Genomic DNA, 18297 nt, shown 5'->3' on the forward strand with positions numbered 1-18297 from the left:
TCCCCTGAATAAACTCCAACTGATTACAAAGCAACTCTGAGAAACTTCCCATAACACTTCATTCCTGAGCTCACGACCTACATATTAACAATGTGTAAAAGCAAAGATTCCCTCAATGAAATTACAAGCCACATAAAATTAAAGATCATAGTAAAAGTCATACCCTGATATAGTATTAAATTTTTTTAACATATAAAAATAATGTACACAGGGATTATTCAGTAGAATACAATCTTCAAGATCCAAGAGAATATACAAAATGGTTTAATGGAGCCCAATGTATTTTACTGTACATAAGGATTAAATATAGTAGAACAGTGAGTCTGAATCTGTTCCTTGAGAAACCATTATTATTAGGGTATAAAACCAATTATTATACAGGTATTGGGCAAGGAGAGGCTATTGCTATATTTCAAACAAATCAGTCCATATTTTTAAAAGATCCCTTATCTGTGGAACAGTAACAAAAACACACAAACCAAATGAAAATGTACTAAAATTTAATCATTCATAAAAGCTGTAATTTAATCTGTGACAGTAAAACACAAGAAGCAATATTAGAGTTGGTTTAGTATATTATATATTTTAGCTTTGAAAGCCATAGAAATCAGTTATCCCAGTTTTTTTCCTATAAAAGACCCATTTTTTTCCAAAGCATTATGCACAAACAATTTTAATTAGAATATAATGGCAGAATGATATTTCATAATTTTTAAATATAAAATGAAGTCAATGACTCAAAAAAGTTATTTGCTGCAGTGAGTTTGTGGGGAAATTTCATATTCTATATCTATATCATTATAGATACAAAGTATAATGGTTCAACTTTTTAGTGCTTGATGGGGAGGAATTATGATAAAAAGGTCAATATGAAATCGTTTAATTGGAGTAGCAATATCTAACATTTGAAATGCATCCATGCTCTTTTGTATAATCATATTAGAGTCAAGTATATTTATTTTCACATCTGTTATAACTGCTATTGCAAAGGAGAAATACTATTGTCTTATTTTTCCAAGAGATATACACAGAGCAATTTTTTCTCCAGGGAACTTGTGCAAACCATTATAAGATCTAGATTCTTCACATAATATATAAAACAGGAGAAGCCTCTTCAGGTATGTTGTTAATTAATTAATGTATTTTTTGAAGTCTGGAATGCTGGCACTTTCCAATTAGGCAACAGTTCTTCATTCCTGTAATCTTGAATAGGAACAAAAAGAAAAGTTAATTTCTTGATACAGAGAATACAACAATGAAAAAAGAAAACTCAATTTGGGCTAACTACCACTAGAGGGCTAGAAGTATTTGGAACACACAAGACATGGTAGAAGCAAGAAAACAGTAAAAGGCAGTAAAGCTATTTTAATTTCTCTTCACTATGAATCCTTTATATGTAAATCAAACACATGGGACCAGATTAACTCAAAGAGGCCTACAAATGGTTTGTAATTTTAAAGCACGGAGCTTGCTCCCTCCACTCTGTGGGCTGGCACCTTCTCTGAAACTGAAAGCCTTAGGGAACTGCCTAGAACACTGAGAAGTCAAGGGATCTGACCAAGGTCACACAGCCGGCAGAGGTGAGAAGTGAAACCTGAAGCTGGGGCCTTCTGCATCTGAGGCTAGCTGTATCCCTTGGAGCGTGCTGTCCTCGTGTTTACTGCTTCATCTTTATTTTATATCTGATGGCATCGTTTGGGAAAAGAAAAAAGGGATATGTTATTTTATACAGATTTCGTTTTTACTATTATCATGGAACAGAAGAGAGAAGAGAAGTCTTTCCCAATTAAGGAATCCTGCCCAACTGCTAGACTTTTCATGAACAAATCTAAGATTCTGAGAAGTTCTACTGGGCATAATGAGCTACAGTATACTCTTCGTAGGAATTTGAGTTCTTCTACCCCTATAGATCCACTACAAAGGCAACAGGTTAGACAGATAGGCTACAGCACAGAACCCTCTCCAGTGACCTGTACAAACAGGTACAAACACCCCATGGCAAGAGGATGGCTCAGCTGCCCTCATGAGGTCCTTTCTGACCTAGGGTTCTCACAACTAGCTGACAAACCAAAAAAAAAACACACTTTGTAAACAGTGAACCTCTATTCATTCATGAAGCTTTGTGTCTGTGGATGATAGCACTATACTTTGCACATATGAATAATCAGTTACAGAAAAGCACACAACAAATAAAGGGCTTTATGGCTATGATCTGACCTAGCACTTTCGTCATCCAACAAGCATCTATCATGATGTGCCGGGTAGGGTAGTGTGCTGAGTGCTACAGGGATAAAGAAAGAACAAAAATGATCCCAGCCTTCAAGGAGCTTACATTCTAATGGAGGAGATAACATAACACATACATCAGTACAGACAAGGCACATACAAAGCAGGCATGTTTCCTGTATGCACTGTGAAGTGAAGGTGTATTGACAGAGTTTTCAGAGCTAAAGAAAGTGTGCCAAAGAATGGGTATCTGCTCCCAAAGCTTTGTGCTCAGGCTAAAATCTTCCCTTTACAAAAAACAAACAAAAAACAATCTATGGGATCACAGGAGGCCAGCAGATGGCTCCTCTTCCACTAAACTCAAGAGGAAATTTTGTCTACACAAACAGACTTAAATAGAATTAGCTAATCAACTTTAAATCCATAGCCAAAGGTGGAGGGGGAACACACATACACACACACACAAATATATGTATGATATATACATACATAATAATATATATGTATGTATATATAAGAACTGAGGACCCATCCTCAACCTCCAAAATGAGACCCCAAGATGCCCACTTTTAAATAATCAATATTAAAGTCAGTAAGCTATAGCAATATATAGCATGATATCTGATTAAGGAAGAAAATATCTGCTGACTGGTTCTCATTCAATTCTGTCAATCAAAACCAGCTTGGGTCTACTTCCACAGTATCTCTTCACTTACACAGCCACCAACCTAGCTCTGGCATTTAGGCCCTTATCATTTCTTGCCTAGATACCTTGCTAACAGTCAGTGCCCCTGCTTCTAGTCTGTCCCTCCTTAATCTAGCCTCTACATAGCTACTAGGTTTGTCTAAACACATAAGCCCCTTCCTCTCTGTCCTGCCATTCAGGAAGTGTCAATGGCTCCCTACTGACTTTAGAATAAAATACAAACTTCCCAGCTTGGCATTTAATCAATCAACAAATATCCGTGAAACACACCAGGCACTATGTTAAACAATGAGGATATTACAAGTGCAAAAAAAGAAACAATCTTTACTCAAAACAAACTTATATTCCAGCTCTTCATAGGCTTACTTACTTACAAGTCTGCTCACTTGTCTTTTTTTTTTTAATCTAACAAAAATAGCTAACATTTATACAGCACCCACTATGTTCCAGGCAGTGTGCTAAGAGTGGTCCTCATAACACCCATGGAAGGTAAATGCTGTGATTTTCCCCTATTTTACAGATGAGGAAATTGAAGCAGGCAGCCTGGGGTCGGTTGGTCTGTCTCTCTGATTACATGTTATATGTTTTAGTAGGATATAAACTTTCTGAAAGAAGTGACTTCTTTTGGTTTTTAATCTTTGGGTCACCAGTGCCCAGAATATATGTTTAACATTTGTACTCAATATTAACTGAAATAACTTTTATTCGTTTTTAATTCATAGAAGAGAAGACTGCAGGGTGAAGTGGACAGAAGGCCACCAGGAGTCAGGAAGACCTAGTCTCCAGTTCCTCCTGGGTCACATGCTGGCTGTGTGATGCTGGGCAAGCCCCTTTGCTTCTTGGTGTCCCAGGAGGCTCTTTAAGACTATCAGTGGGGAGCAGCTAGGTGACACAGTGGATAGAGCACCAGCCCTAGAGTCAGGAGGACCTGAATTAAAATCTGGCCTCAGACACTTAACACTTACTAGCTGTGTGACCCTGGGCAAGTCACTCAACCCCGACTGCCTCACCAAAAGGAAAAAAAAAAAGGCTATCAGTGGCCAATCTGAATGGCAGAGAAAGTTTTCACCACCAGAGTGGACAGGCCTGTCCAAAAAAATTCAAGTAATATTAACATTAACTCAGAACACTGCTGCTTGGAGCCTGAAGCGGGAATCCACTAAAAGCCATTTAGCTAAGGCTTTTTGGCTAAATGCTAACTTTTCTGATAAACATGGCTAAGGAGAAGCAGTTACCATCCAGAAGATTACATCTGCTGGTCTTTTCTCCCTCCTATAAGGATTCGTAATTTTTTTCTAGTGTGGATATTCCATTGACATTAGTCGAAAACCCTTAACAACTTAGAAGACATTTTTTGAGACTTGTTGCAGCCAAAATACTCATTAATCCATGGATAACTTTGTGATGACACTCTTTAAACTCACTGGGATGGCTTCCCTCTCTTAGCTACCTCCTTTAAAAAAAAAGAACTACTTCTGCTATCAGAGTTAATTGTCCACTTTTAGAAAAGGGTTCATAACCCTTTTTGTACCATGCACCCCTCTGGCAGTTTGGTGAAGCCTATGGACCCCTGCCCAGAAGAATGTTTTTAAATGAATAAAATACATAGAATTACAAGGAAAACTAATTATACCAAAATAAAAATATAATCTCCCCCCAAACCTCATGGATCCCAGGTTGAGAACCTGTTTTAAAAGGCTGCTCAGTGCTTAGCACAATGGCCAGCACATAGTAGGCACTTAACAAATGTTTATTGATTGATTCAGGCTTCTAGGGAATCATGTGTTATTAGTTAAATTTAATTTAGTGCAGTAGAAAAGGCAATTTGCTAAATGAACCCAAGTGATCTCAAAGAATTAGTACAATTCTCCACTGGGATAATTTTAGTTCCTTCTCACCAAAAGAAGAGAGACTTAGGCATTAACTCTTGCCAAAGCATTACTACAAAAATTTCTTTCCAGGTAGTGGATTTGTTTATAGTATTGATGGTGACAAGTAGAATTATTCAGAGAAATGACATAAGCTGTTAAAGAAAATAAGTGGGTTCACAAAACCCAAATTCTAGCTGGGTAGGCAGCCCAGAGGGCTCCCTTAAATCAGTACAGGTGATGCTTACAGTCAGAAGTTGTTCTGATGTTCTCAAATATATTTGAAAAGCAGACAAAATAGGCCTAACAAGAGATGATTTGTATAAAAATGTGTTTGATGAGTGGCACTGTGAATGGAAAGGACTTTTAACGCCCAAGTAGGCAATGAAGGGGACACTTGGGGATAAAGGGCCTCACCCTGGGGTTCCTTTCCTAATAGTCCAACACCATTGGCAAATGTGTCAATTTTGGAGAAAAGATAACTTGTCCACTTAAAGAATACTTCAATCAAAGCTGGCGATGTTGTGTGATTCCTGGCAGCTTGTTTCAGCCTTGGTTTTTTTTTCCCCCCCGGGGAGCTGTTACTGTCTCACTTGAATGCTGCTTAATTCTCAGCCTTCCCTCTAGAAGAGCAAGAACCTGCCTGAGCATGGGGAAGATAAGTGAGGGAACCTGATGTTATGGGAATCAGAAAAGACCAGCAACTCTTCACTAAGGCAAAAGGAAGAGTGCTTGCAGGCAGGGCAAAGACAAACTTGATGCTATTCACCTGTGCCCACCCATCCGTCTGAAAACCCTGTGATCTTACCTGGCTCAGAGCTGCTGCACGCTGGGGTCTAAAGCAGCAGGCAGGATTTCTTTTTAGGTTTCTTCTTTTCCACTGGTGTTTTTCTATTTATTTGTCTGACCAGGTCATAAAATATCTAAAGAAAAAAAAAGAAAAGAAAATGGACACTTAATCAATTAATATTTGGGAATTCATTCCACAAAAAGATATCCCTCTGACACGTCTTCTTTCAATCTTATAAAGGGGGTTGTCTCAGAAAGCGCCAAATCTTTCAGGAGACACTCAGTGCATACATAGCAAAACTTACGCTACAGCACAGAATAAAATCCTTTGTTCTCAACCAATAAATGAATTAAGGGAAGGAGGTGTTAGGAAACTATGAAACCATCAGACTTAACTAAACGGACTTACTGGAAATTTAACAATTAAGAAATTTTATGCTATATGGAATCTGTTAATTTTTAAAACTTCTAATGAGAGGCAGGGAAGTGGCACAGGACTACTATTGTTGAACTGGTACGGTTAAACACCATTTGCAATTTGAAATTCTGTCCAAAAAAACTCTTGTGAGCCTAGTTTTTAGGTATTTCTGGTCCAAAACATAGGACTCTATTGTTTGCTTTTAATTATAAAAAATAAATGGATGATGGAAAACTAGGAAACTATCACATTTATTTATTTATTTAAATTTATTTAATTTTAGTTTTCAACAATCACGTCAAAAGCTTTTGAGTTTTAAATTTTCTTCCCCTCCCTCCCCATGACAGCATGAAATCTGACATAAGCGCTACATGTATATTCCTATTAAACATATTTTCACATTACTGCATTCAAATGCCATAGTTCTTTCTTTGGATGTGGATAGCATTTTCTATCATGAGACTTTTGGAGATATCTTAGATCCTTGCATTACTGAGAAGAGCTAAGTTTATCAAAGTTAGTCATCGCACAATGTGGCTGTTACTGTGTACAATGTTCTCCTGGTTCTGCTCACTTCACTCAGCATCAGTCCATACAAATCTTTCCAGGTTTTTCTGAAGTCAGCCTGCTCATCACTTCTAACAGCACAATTAAACTGTCAGATTTAACAAATTGGACTGAGTTAACTAAATTCAGAAATCCTGATTTCTTCTTCCATATGTGGAATTTTAAAAATCAGGACAATATTATAACAGCATCTCCTCCTTAATTTCACAAAAGCACAGATTTTAAATCTAATAGGCCTCAATATCTCACCAGGCAGGGTGGTATAGTGTAGAACGACCAGCCTTGGAGTCAAGGAAGACTACTAGTTCAAGTTCCATCTCTGACACATACAATCTGTGTGACCCTGCACAAGTAATTTAACCTTTCAGTGCCCTTGGCCAGGGCTTCTTAAACTTTTCTCAAGACCCCTTTTTGAGTTTCCTCAGCATTCCTTGGCGCTTCATGGGCATGACGGCATACACACTGCAAAATGCACATGTTGTGTGTTCAGAACCAAGACTGCACTGAAGTTGAGCAATGCAATATGGGCAAGTGCTTCCAGAAACCCCTCAGATTCATTACGCATTTGATTCTGAATTAATTTTCGGTCACCGCGCGTTAGGAAACCTTTCACTGTCGCCAAATTTTTCGAGACCCCATATGCGCCAGGCATAAAGTTTCCTAAGTCAATGAAATCACTGGGCCAGTAAAAGGAAAAAACCTCCATGTGACAGAGAGAGGACAGTGCAGCAGAGCAGAGGCTCTGCAAGGCTCTTGAAGCGGCGCAAGCTTCAAGTCTGAGCACAGGAATGGCCCGCACGCTGGCTAAGCTAGCCCAAGGCCGGCAGAGAGAACTTCAGACATGGTCATCGCTAGGGGAGGGAGATTTTCAGCAACTCAAGGACATCACCTACTAACAAAGAGAGGTGGGAATCAGGAGGATGCACCCACACAGATAAAGTCCTGGATCACTTCAATACATATTTATACCTGTTTATCAATTCCTCCAAAAGAAAATCCAAACAAACCCAAAATTGAGAGAAAGTGTGAGTGTGAGTGAGAGTGTGTGTGTGTGTGTGTGTGTGTGTGTGTGTGTGTGTACACTGACAGATCTGTTCTGTCCCAGGTGACTTTTAGTCACACTCTTCCTTCAAACACTATTTGTTCCTTTTCTGCAGGGTTTCCTGAACTGGAAAATGACAGGGTGAGAAAGATTATTTTGTCAGCTGTGTGGAGAATGGACTGGAGAGCTTAGTTACTTGATTCTTACAACAACCCTATGAGGTGGGTGGCTCATATACAAAGAACAAGTAACAAGTTTTGAAGTATCATTTCAAGTTTTTTATTTGAAAAAATCTTTTCTACCTCAATGCAACAGATGGTTTAGAAAAATCCATAAAGCATAACTGGTGGGGAGAAGGAGGTGAAAGTTTAAAATGAGTGCTTTTGGAAGTGTGAAATCACTTGGAATGATTTGAAGTTCCTTCTTATTGCTAATTGAAAGGATAAAAGAAAGACAGAATTGAAGTTTTGCATTTTTTCCTCTATTCCTAAATTGGGATGTCTGGGTTCTATTTATTATGTCAGCCTTGGGATGAAGCAGTCAGCTCTCCACAAAAGTGAGAGCGCTCCTGTTTGTGTAAACTGATACTCAGCATTAGCGATGCAGACTGAAAAACAGTTTAAAGGTGTTCTCAACGTAACTTCAATCTGTTGCCAATACATCTGTGTAGATAACATATGAAACTGACTATTATATGAGTATCTGCACTGTGCTTTTCCAGTTTTTAGGAAACTGGGAAACTATACAAATTTGCTATGTATTGAATCTGAGCAGAAAGCTCCAGCATCAAAGTAAAATACTCAAAGAAACTAACCCTACATAGGATTCTTAAGTTGTAATGAGAGAAAAGAATCATAAATGGTCTAAATGATTAAATTGTGAAAACCACTAGCATGAAATTTGTGTTTTCAATTAAGTTAAAACATCTCTTAGTGTGTTTAATATAGTTTGTTCCAGGTCACATTTACTGACAAGTAAAATCATTGGAACCTGAGGGAAGAAAAAATAAAAATGAGTATCAACATATTGGCTATTTGTCCTCAAGACCTTTTCAACAGTCATTATATTGCAGAAATTTCCACCACTTTAGACATGAGGGAACTCTGACCTACAGAGGTTTAGTGTCAGTTGGTGGTATAACCATGACTATATTTTTTTCTGAAGATTATTAAAACCCTCAAGACCCCCAAACCCAAATTACTATTCCACAATAGGGAAATTCAGAGTCAAGTAGTAAATACTTAGCAGTAAATAGCACAATAGTACAGGTGAAGGAGGGTATGGGATCCACTAATTTCCTGTTTTATTTTTATCATTTGTTAATGCTAGTTTTCTACAAAAGATAAGTTTTGGTATTCATGACTGAGGAGGTAGGGAATAGACAAGTGGGAGAAAGCTAACTCCTTCTGACAAGTGCCTGAAGAGGCCCAGGAAATTCTGGCAGAAGTTAGAGTAGTAGTTATAAATTAAGGAAATCCTGGAGAGTAAAGGCAAGAAACGTAAACTTAACACTGGAGCCTAACCACATAAGCACACCGCTCCTTTAAATGGCAATGTCATAAACAGACACAGACATCTCAGATATCACTTCAGGCTCATTTAGCAGGACTAAGGCACATGTAAGCACCACTCAAACCCAGCCCTGTGTGACTAGCAAAGAGGCCTTCTCTGGCATAGGTCTGTTTACTTTGAAATCAACAAACACAAGGAGAGTCTCTCTCAGATTTTTGCTTTGGTGGACTAGGATTTATATTTACGGCACCATGAAGATTCATTTTTCCGGGGCCCTAGAAATTCCTCTCCTAAAGCATCAAGCTGTGTCTAAGGTACCTGTTCTGGAAACTCCCAACTCAACTCAGGCAGCAGATTATGGACTTGGTAGAATTTGACCCTGGTACAGCACTCCTAATGAGAGCTACATTCTCAACGTAGAGCAGTCCAGAGGGCAGGGACTAGAAAAGGGCACCTGCTAGAGTCTAGAGCTAGAATGATTTGGGTGAACGATGCCTACAAGATGATTAAGTGTATTCCCATACATACACATCTCTTCCCTGGAATTATGGTGTCACTGCCCAGGAACACACCGAGTAAGACCTTGTGGTTTCCCAGAAGGTAGCATGAATGGACAAATTGTAATGATCTGGCTTAAAAGACTTCTTTCTTTTAATTCTCTTCCTGACTTCATAATTAAAGAATTTATAGATGATATTTAAAAAGGAATTTATTTCAATATAAATCTTTATGGAATGGTTTTGGCAGAGCATTTAGTGATAGGCTGTTTAGAGGACATTTAGAACAAAGGTAAATGAAAGCTTCTATGTTCTTTTCAGCATAAATTGAGCCATAAATTTATGTGCTGATGTTAAGTTTTAGATAACTTTATCTATAGTTTCTAGAAATTCACCTAGATATTTAAAATAATTGTTCAAATTCAAATTACTTAGAAAGAGAAATGATATTTTAAAAAGCAATTTTCATATTTTGGCAGTTAAGGCAAACGAAAAAGAGAGACAAGTGTTTGCATATCTTAACAGTTAGAGGTTACCTCATTAACGTTGATCTTTGACTTTGCAGAAGATTCTAAAAAGGCACAGTTACACCACTGTCTTGCTAAATTCTGACCCTGTTCTTTGCCAACTACTCGCTCATCTTCCAGGTCACATTTATTGCCAACCAAAATCATTGGAACCTGAAGGAAAAAAAACACTGAAATGAATATCAACATATGGGATATTTAGCCCAATACCAGAAATCTAGGTAAAATTCGATTAAGCCTTTGTGCTTGCCTTTTAATATAAATCAAAAAGAAAAGTGGAAGGGATATATACACTTACTAGTTTTACACAAGGTAATACTAAAATTCTCTTTTGCGTTTGTTGCTGGAGTTGTTTTAGTTGTGTCCGACTATTTGTGACCTCATTTGGGGTTTTCTTGGCAAAGATACTGGAGAGGTTTGCCATTTCCTTCTCCAGATCACTTTACAGATGAAGCACTGACGCAAACAGGGTTAAGTGAATTGCTCAGGGTCACTGTCTGAGGATGTATTTGAACTCAGGTCCTCCTGACTCCAGGCCTGGCGTTCTATCCACTGTGCCACCTACCTGCCCATCTCTCATGTGCAGAAATATATGAATCACTGATAATTAAACTCTAAGCAGAAAGTCATAGGGATAGAAGCTTTTCAGAATTTAGTTGAGATCCAAATCCAATCACCCAACCGCCACACTGTTTTAAATTAAAAAATCTAACTTTAACTATAGCTCACAGACAAGCTTTTTGAGATTACATACATTCAAATATAAAAGAGCAAGTTTCAGTGCACTGTTTATTACTCTAGTAATTAGCTCTAATCTAGCACATTAGATCATGACCATATAAACAAATTACATATTAATCACTTAAGGGGATCCAAAGCAAAACAAAACTACAAGTATGTAGTATGGAAAACATCAATCTACCAAACTAGAAAGAGCACAATTTCATTTATACTTCAAGACAGTGAATGTATGCAATTCAACATTCCATACAGTGTAGTTCTTGGAACAGCTTAGCATTCTGGCCCAAATGTTAATAAAAAAAAAAAAAAAATCCAGCACTCAGATTAAATGAACCACAGTCATCTCTAAATGAAGATCAAAGATGGTTAAAAGTGCTACTAAAATATATACCTAAGAGCGATGCTCTCAAAAGCAGTTATTTAAATCTTATATTGATATTAGAAAAATTCTAGGGATATATTTTTCTCTCAGAGAGAATAGAAAGGTAAGAGGCAAAAAAAATTAAGTGTATAGAAAATGTCTAGACTACTCCAGCACTTACACATCACCTCTTCTGTGGCACATTTATATCCTGCACTAAGCTAGATAAACTGCAAAATGACCAGCTGCAAATGCAAGAAAACTAGAAGAAAGCCGCTCTCTCAAGTTGCTTTAGCAAACAGCCAACTATTGCTGACAAGGAGGGGAAAACAGTATTAATAAAGACAGTTTAACCCCAAGGGGTTTGAGTGTATAAACAGAGAAGAAATAAATTTAATAACTACAACCAGAAAAAAGCCTGACTTGGGATTAGGGACAATGTCCCACCCACTGTTCCGAGTTCTGCTCTCTGGGAACAAGCAGACCAAGTCCGACCCCATTTCCCCATGACAGCAATCATGTATGTTCTCCTCTAAGTCTTCTCTTCCCCACATAAATGTCCCCAGCTCAAGTATGAAGCTGTAGGAAACGCTTAATTTGGAGTCAGAGGACCTGGAATCCATTTCTAGCTTTCTGACTATTGGTGTCATCTTGAATTCACTTAATCATTCTGGGCCTCAGTTTTCTAATCTGTAAAATGGCATTAAACAAGATTACATCTAGGGTACCTTCTAATTCTGACTCTATGATACATAGGACAGGAGTTCTTAACCTTTTCTGTGTCCTGGCTTCTGTTGGCAGTCTGGGGGAGCTTGTGGACCTCTGCTCTTCTCAGAATGTTCTTTTTTTAAATTCATAATTGAAGTAAATGTTAAATTTCTGTTAAAGGGTAGTGAAAATAACGATGTAATTTTTTCCCCATTCGGTTTCATGGACCCCAGGTTAAGAACCCCTGCTATATAGGACGTAGTATTATAGGTCCATTATTTGTTCAATACAGTACCAACAGTACCAATTCAGACCAAGTGAATCATGGGTGCTGCTTTTCTAGAATTTGTCTGGCAGCCCAAATTTAAAGGCCAGTTTGGGAAGAAGATCAGAGAGACGATAAAAATCAAAATAAAAATCTGCTTATGTGCAGCTTGACTCTCTTGTTCTCTATACTTTAAATGACTCAAAAACTTTGACCTGGTATAGTACTCCACAGAGTTATTGTGAGGATCAAATGAGATTATATTTGTAAAGTGCTTAGCACAGTACCTGGCACATAATGGGCACTTAATAAATGCTTATTTCCTTCCCCCTTTCTCCCTAATTTATTCCTACACTACACAGTCTTGGGGTAACTAAGGTGGTGCAAAAGACAGAGTGCTGGGCCTGGAGTCAAGATGACATGAGTTCAAATCCTGTCTCATACATTTAATAGCTGTATGAACTCAGGCAAGTCATTTAACTGTCAGTTTCCTTATCTGTAAAATGGGGACAATAATAGCACCTACCTCACAAGGTTGTTGTGAGGCTCAAATGAGATGATAAATTATAAAGCTCATAGCACAGTGCCTGACACACAGTAAGTGCTATAATAAAAATGAACACATTTCAGAAACCCACAATTCAACTCTCATTAAAGAAGACAAGATTTTTACTCCTTCATTGTTGAATAGAGGAACAATGTTTCTGGCCTTTAACATTAGCAATGCTAATAGTGGCATCTTTATACCACCACCTTTTATCAGTATAAAAACAGAGGTTTTAAACAAACTCTTATATGAATTAGCCATGAGAAAGAAGATAACTTATTCATTAGGTCATGGTTGGTTATGAGTCATATAAATTTTTTCCTCATGCAACATTACCCAAGGTTAAAGATCTGAGTAGACACATGGGGATCCTATTAATAATTACACAGAACATAAAACCATGGAATATAAAAGGCAAAGGTACAAACAGATTTTTATTTTCTAATTTACACCAAAGAGAAATTCTTTGAGCTCAAAAAAATTAACCTAACATAAATTTCACTTCTGCTAAGATCTAACCAATTTATATAACAATGTGCTTAACTATCTAGTTACTATCTACCTAAAAGCTTAATTACCAGACAAAATAGTTAAAATAGTTATCATTCTGACTATACAAGAGAAAAGAAAGCATGTTTAAAATTTTGTGACCTAATTAATTAAAACCCTCACATAACTGAGAAAGAAAAAATAAAAATAAAAATTATTCCATTAGTATTATTTTAATAGGCATTAATTATGCATCTAGTTTTGGGATTTAAACATCGACCCTCTTCATGAAACCTTCCTCAACAACTCTCACCTATAGTTTCATTTCATTTCTTTTTTTTTGCTTTTTTTTGGTGAGGCAATCAGGGTTAAGTGACTTGCCCAGGGTCACACAGGTAGTAAGTGTCAAGTGTCTTGAGATGGGATTTGAACTCAGGTTCTCTGGACTCCAGGGCCAATGTTCTATCCACTGTACCACCTAGCTGCCAACTCTTGCCTGTAGTGATATCTCTTTTCTTCAACTCTTTTTTGTGTCATTTAAAGGACCTAACAATTACACTAGTGCAATTATCTGCCCAGTACAATTATGCACTTTATACATGATGTCATCCTTCACTGCTATGAGGGAGTGATTCTTAGACTTTATACTCTACAGACCACCTAATACTCTGTGCAATTGATTGATAAACAGAAACTTGCTTATCTGACCACTGAAGGATTTTAGTGCTCAGAGGGGATAAAAAATTATTACTTACATCTTCTGTATCTTTAACTCGTAAAATCTGTTCCCTCAAGTCCTGTAAGTCATTAAACGTGGACTGAGCTGTAATAGAATATACTAGTGCAAACCCTTGGCCATTCTTCATATACAGATCTCTCATTGCTGTAAATTGCTCCTATAATAAAAAACAAACGTGAAGACAATTATAAAATTTGATGTTAATTAACTAGAATCTTTTTTAAATTAAAAGATTTTAAGAATCATTCAGTTATTTCATGGAAAAAGAAAATAAGACGTAACACATGGATTTTATAAACAAATCTTTACCTATGTGAAAGAATTGCTTCTGTTTCTCATTCATGGAAAAAATCATACAACTCTAGAGATAGAAGAGTTATGTAAGGTAATCCACTTCAGTCTCCCTGCTCTTATACAGGAAAAGTCTCCCTGCTCTTAGACAGGAAGTGTCAACCAGTGATGATTTTTTTTTAAAGAACAGTGCATCTCCCCATCTATACCTTCTATCCCATGCTACATAAACTCAGACCATGATCTACATTTTTAAAAAGGGAATTAAATATATTTTTGCAAAACCATAGTATCTCCTGGACTGGGTCACCTTCTGAGAACTCTTCCAATTCCTGAGCTATAATCCTATGATCAGTCTAAACCATTCCAGATAGAATGCTATGTATTCTTTTCTGTAAATCTCCATGGAGAATTGACAACCTCCTTTGGTGGCCCATACCAGTGTTTAGCACCCCAACAGTCAAGAGGCTCTTATTCAACTAAAATATCTTCTGTTTTACTTAATATCTATTTAATTTTGTTCAGGAAAAGAAGGTAATGCAATAATTATAGAAATTACAACTAGGGATATGTAAAATAAGTTAGAAAATTATTATTATTTTTTAAATAGAATGAGATCTGTACAAAAGATAAACAGGTACGTACTGCAGAATATTTGAAAATCTACATGGCCTGGGAACAAGTAGTGCGAAAATATTGCTTTGTACCTATGGACCATATATCTTGGTCTAAGAATAACCTGTTTCTCAGCCACTCTGCCCCTTTATTTCTACATAGCTCTTTCACTCTCAAGCTTTCCTGGGCTATCATCCTACCTTGGTTGCTACTTGATTCCAGCTGGCTGTCCTTAATCCTTCTTTTCCTACTATTCCCCCACCTCCCCCTGATCAAGCCTCTGCTCTCCTATGTCAGGCATCCATCCCTGCTCATTCTCAATCTTCAGTATTCTACGGTGTTCACTGCTTCTTTGGCTGCCACCATAATGCATTTCTGGAAGGTACAGGTAAGAAGTACAAATTTTCTATCTTCAGATTTTCGAGGTATAGATTTTTTAAAATTATATTTTATAAACTACTGTGATGTTAAAGTCTATCAGCTCCCAATTTATTTATCAGCTGGTTAATATTGAATAATTTGATGGAAATGATCAGTTTATTTAATTACAAATGTTAAACACTTACTCTACTACGACTGAATCTTCCCACCTATCTGGCTGCAAGGCATTATTTATTTAATCATACCACTAATAGAAATTTCATCACTACCTATAACATTATTTCTATGGAAAAATGCATTCTGAATTCTAAGCAATTAATTTACAAAGCACAGCAACAACAAACTATTAATAAGTTGGGAAAGTATGTGTACATGAAAAATGAACTACTACTGTATGGGTGGTTTGCTGATGCAGGTAATACAACAAAAACTCTTTGGTTAATGCTAAAATAAAAGAATATTTCACTCAAATCCTAAAATGCGTTTTGCTTTACTTGTAAATAGTTCATTAGAACTTTCTTTAGAAACGAAGTTGCTGATATTAAAAAAAATCAAAATTATTATCTCTTAATAAAGATGAATGATTGTGGTTCCAAGTTAGGTCTCTCTTTAAACTCATAGTAAATGTTTTCTATCTAAAGAGAAGCTCTTGGCTTAATCCTCTCATACTTAAACACCTCAACCAAAGGGAAAGGAAACAATACACAGATATGAGCACAACATAAAATAATATGGTGTTATATAGGAATTAAATACACCCCAGAAGACTTAATATGCTTAAGAAAATTTAATCAGTCCTAAATTTAGGAAGATTCATTTTTAATCATAACAATGATTTTTTTCATGGTGGGATTAATCTAATCACAACTTTTATTCAATGTCCAAGTTATTAATTCAAAGTTTCATAAAAAGATAAAACGTCCTTACTGTCCCTGCTGTATCGAGGATTTCAAGCATACACTGTTGGCAATCAACTTCAACTTGCTAGAAAGAAAAAAAGGGCAGGATGAGAATTAAGCTGCAACATCCAACTTTTCGTTCCATTTCCCTCCCACCTTTACAGAGTATCTTGTTTAATTATAATTTACTAATGGCTTAAGAGCCCCTCAAAATGAACCTTCTGTTCATATCTATTTGACAGGTTTCATTTAAAACTGTGTGTTGACATTATGCATACCCATCCTACTACTCTAATGACTTATAATTTACACATACAGAAAGCATTCTCCTACATGTGCAATGGAAAGATCACTGGATCTGGAGTCACAGAAGCTGGGTTCAAGACCCAGTTTTGCTATTTACTACCTATGGGATTTTGGGCAAATTCACTTAACCTTTCTGGTCTCAGTTACCTTCTCTGTAAAACAAGAGTTGGGTTAGGGATATAAAAAGTCTTTTCCAAGTTCTAATTTGTGCTCTTATGATCCTAAGATGAGGCTAAACATGGGAACAGGTCTTGTGATACTCTAGACACTGTGGTACTTCAAGTAATGATGTTTTTGGGGAATTGCAGGCATTCAATAGCTTACTTTAAAAAAAGCTTTACTATGCACACACACACACACACACACACACACACACACACACACACACACAAACCTTCAAAAGTACCTCCTTGCTACTATTTTTATGGTTGGTTTTGAATCAGAGCAGATCAGCAATGGACGAAATTTTAACAACATTAGCAGTTACAGGAACCCTAGTCTGCATTTTAGAACTTACTTCTTGTGGTGCTGGTGACAGGAAAGACAGCACCAAAGTGACCGAGAAAGGTTCAAGTAATATGTAATTAATTTATGACAGTGTAGAATTATTCCATAATTTTCTTAATTTAGTTAGTACAAAACTTCACATAAATTTTATTTTATTTTTAATGATAGATATCTATATATTGTTGTCAATTCCACTCATTGAAGATTTCATTCAGGAAAAATTATGGTACTCTATAACCATATCATGACAGCTTCCTAAAGAACTTCTCTTTCCCATGTGTAGAAAAATGGTCTCTGATTTGAGCACCCCCCTCTCCAATGATCTTTTAACACATTCTCTTTCTCCTCCCTCATATTAACATGAAAACAGGAGGAAAACTGGTAAAGATTGCCACAGGACTTTACAGCTATACAGTATAGCCATTTGCCAAGACCAAACACATAGCTCTTTCTGTTTTAAAGGGGACAAGGTAATACTTTTATAGTCAAGCAACAAAATAAATAAAAGGCAGTTTTATAACCACTTAATGATTTCAAGCATGACCATAATGGAAATATCAAACCATGAAGAAGTAGAAAAAATTCAAAAGCAGATCTATTGTAAAGATGTCGAAGTACTTTTTCCTCCACATAAAAATTTCTTCCAGAAAAATGTGAATATTACCATAGTTTCAAGGTTTATCCTTCTACTTAATATTTAATTATAAGATCTTTAAAATAGCAACAGACCGCTTAGAAATTGTAACAGGGCATAGATCTATGAATTTAAGAAAATTTTAAGTATTTAAAAATATACTTAGGACTCATGCAGAGAATTTGTATCTACTTTAAAAATAACTTGTTTTTAAGCAGCAATTTTGTGTACCAAGATTTCAAATTATAAGGAAACACTAGTGCAAATGTTGAGACAAGTTCCATAGCTTACCTTTCTGTAGGAGTCTTCTATTGTAGGGTCATATTTTTCAACAAAGATTCCTTGAACAAACTGTACTGTCTAGAAAAATAAAAGTGGAGAAAAGTTAAGCATCCAAGAATCAAACCTCTTGACAAAAAGTTAACAGCTAAAAAGAGACCACAGTTCAATTAAATCACAATTTTTAAAGTTTTTGCAGCTCTTTAATTTCTTAAACTTCTATAATATGGCATAAATTATTAGACTAAGATAAATTTAGGTAAAACTTCAAAATAAAACATCTCAAAAAGAGGACCATATGTAAGTATTCAATGAAATCATTTAAGTCAATATATTTAATCAGAGAACTGATAATCTACTTCTTTGGAGAGACAATTCTGGGC

General features: G+C 36.4%; 1 protein-coding gene across 1 annotated transcript in view; it reads right to left on the minus strand.

Moving 5' to 3' along the window:
- Nucleotides 1–248: 248 nt before the first annotated feature.
- The window catches only part of RAP1A (RAP1A, member of RAS oncogene family), a 32145-nt gene continuing 14096 nt past the window's right edge, over nt 249–18297 (minus strand). The window contains exons 2-7 of the mRNA XM_027860388.1: nt 17927–17995; nt 16217–16273; nt 14019–14159; nt 10162–10305; nt 5609–5723; nt 249–1203 (exon numbers count right to left, since the gene is read on the minus strand). Coding sequence (XP_027716189.1) covers nt 5637–5723; nt 10162–10305; nt 14019–14159; nt 16217–16273; nt 17927–17995 — 498 coding nt within the window. The 3' untranslated portion in view covers nt 249–1203; nt 5609–5636. The remainder of the gene's footprint in view (nt 1204–5608; nt 5724–10161; nt 10306–14018; nt 14160–16216; nt 16274–17926; nt 17996–18297) is intronic.

Source organism: Vombatus ursinus, unplaced genomic scaffold, assembly GCF_900497805.2.
Source record: "Vombatus ursinus unplaced genomic scaffold, bare-nosed wombat genome assembly UNPS02014179.1, whole genome shotgun sequence".
NCBI lineage: Eukaryota > Metazoa > Chordata > Mammalia > Diprotodontia > Vombatidae > Vombatus > Vombatus ursinus.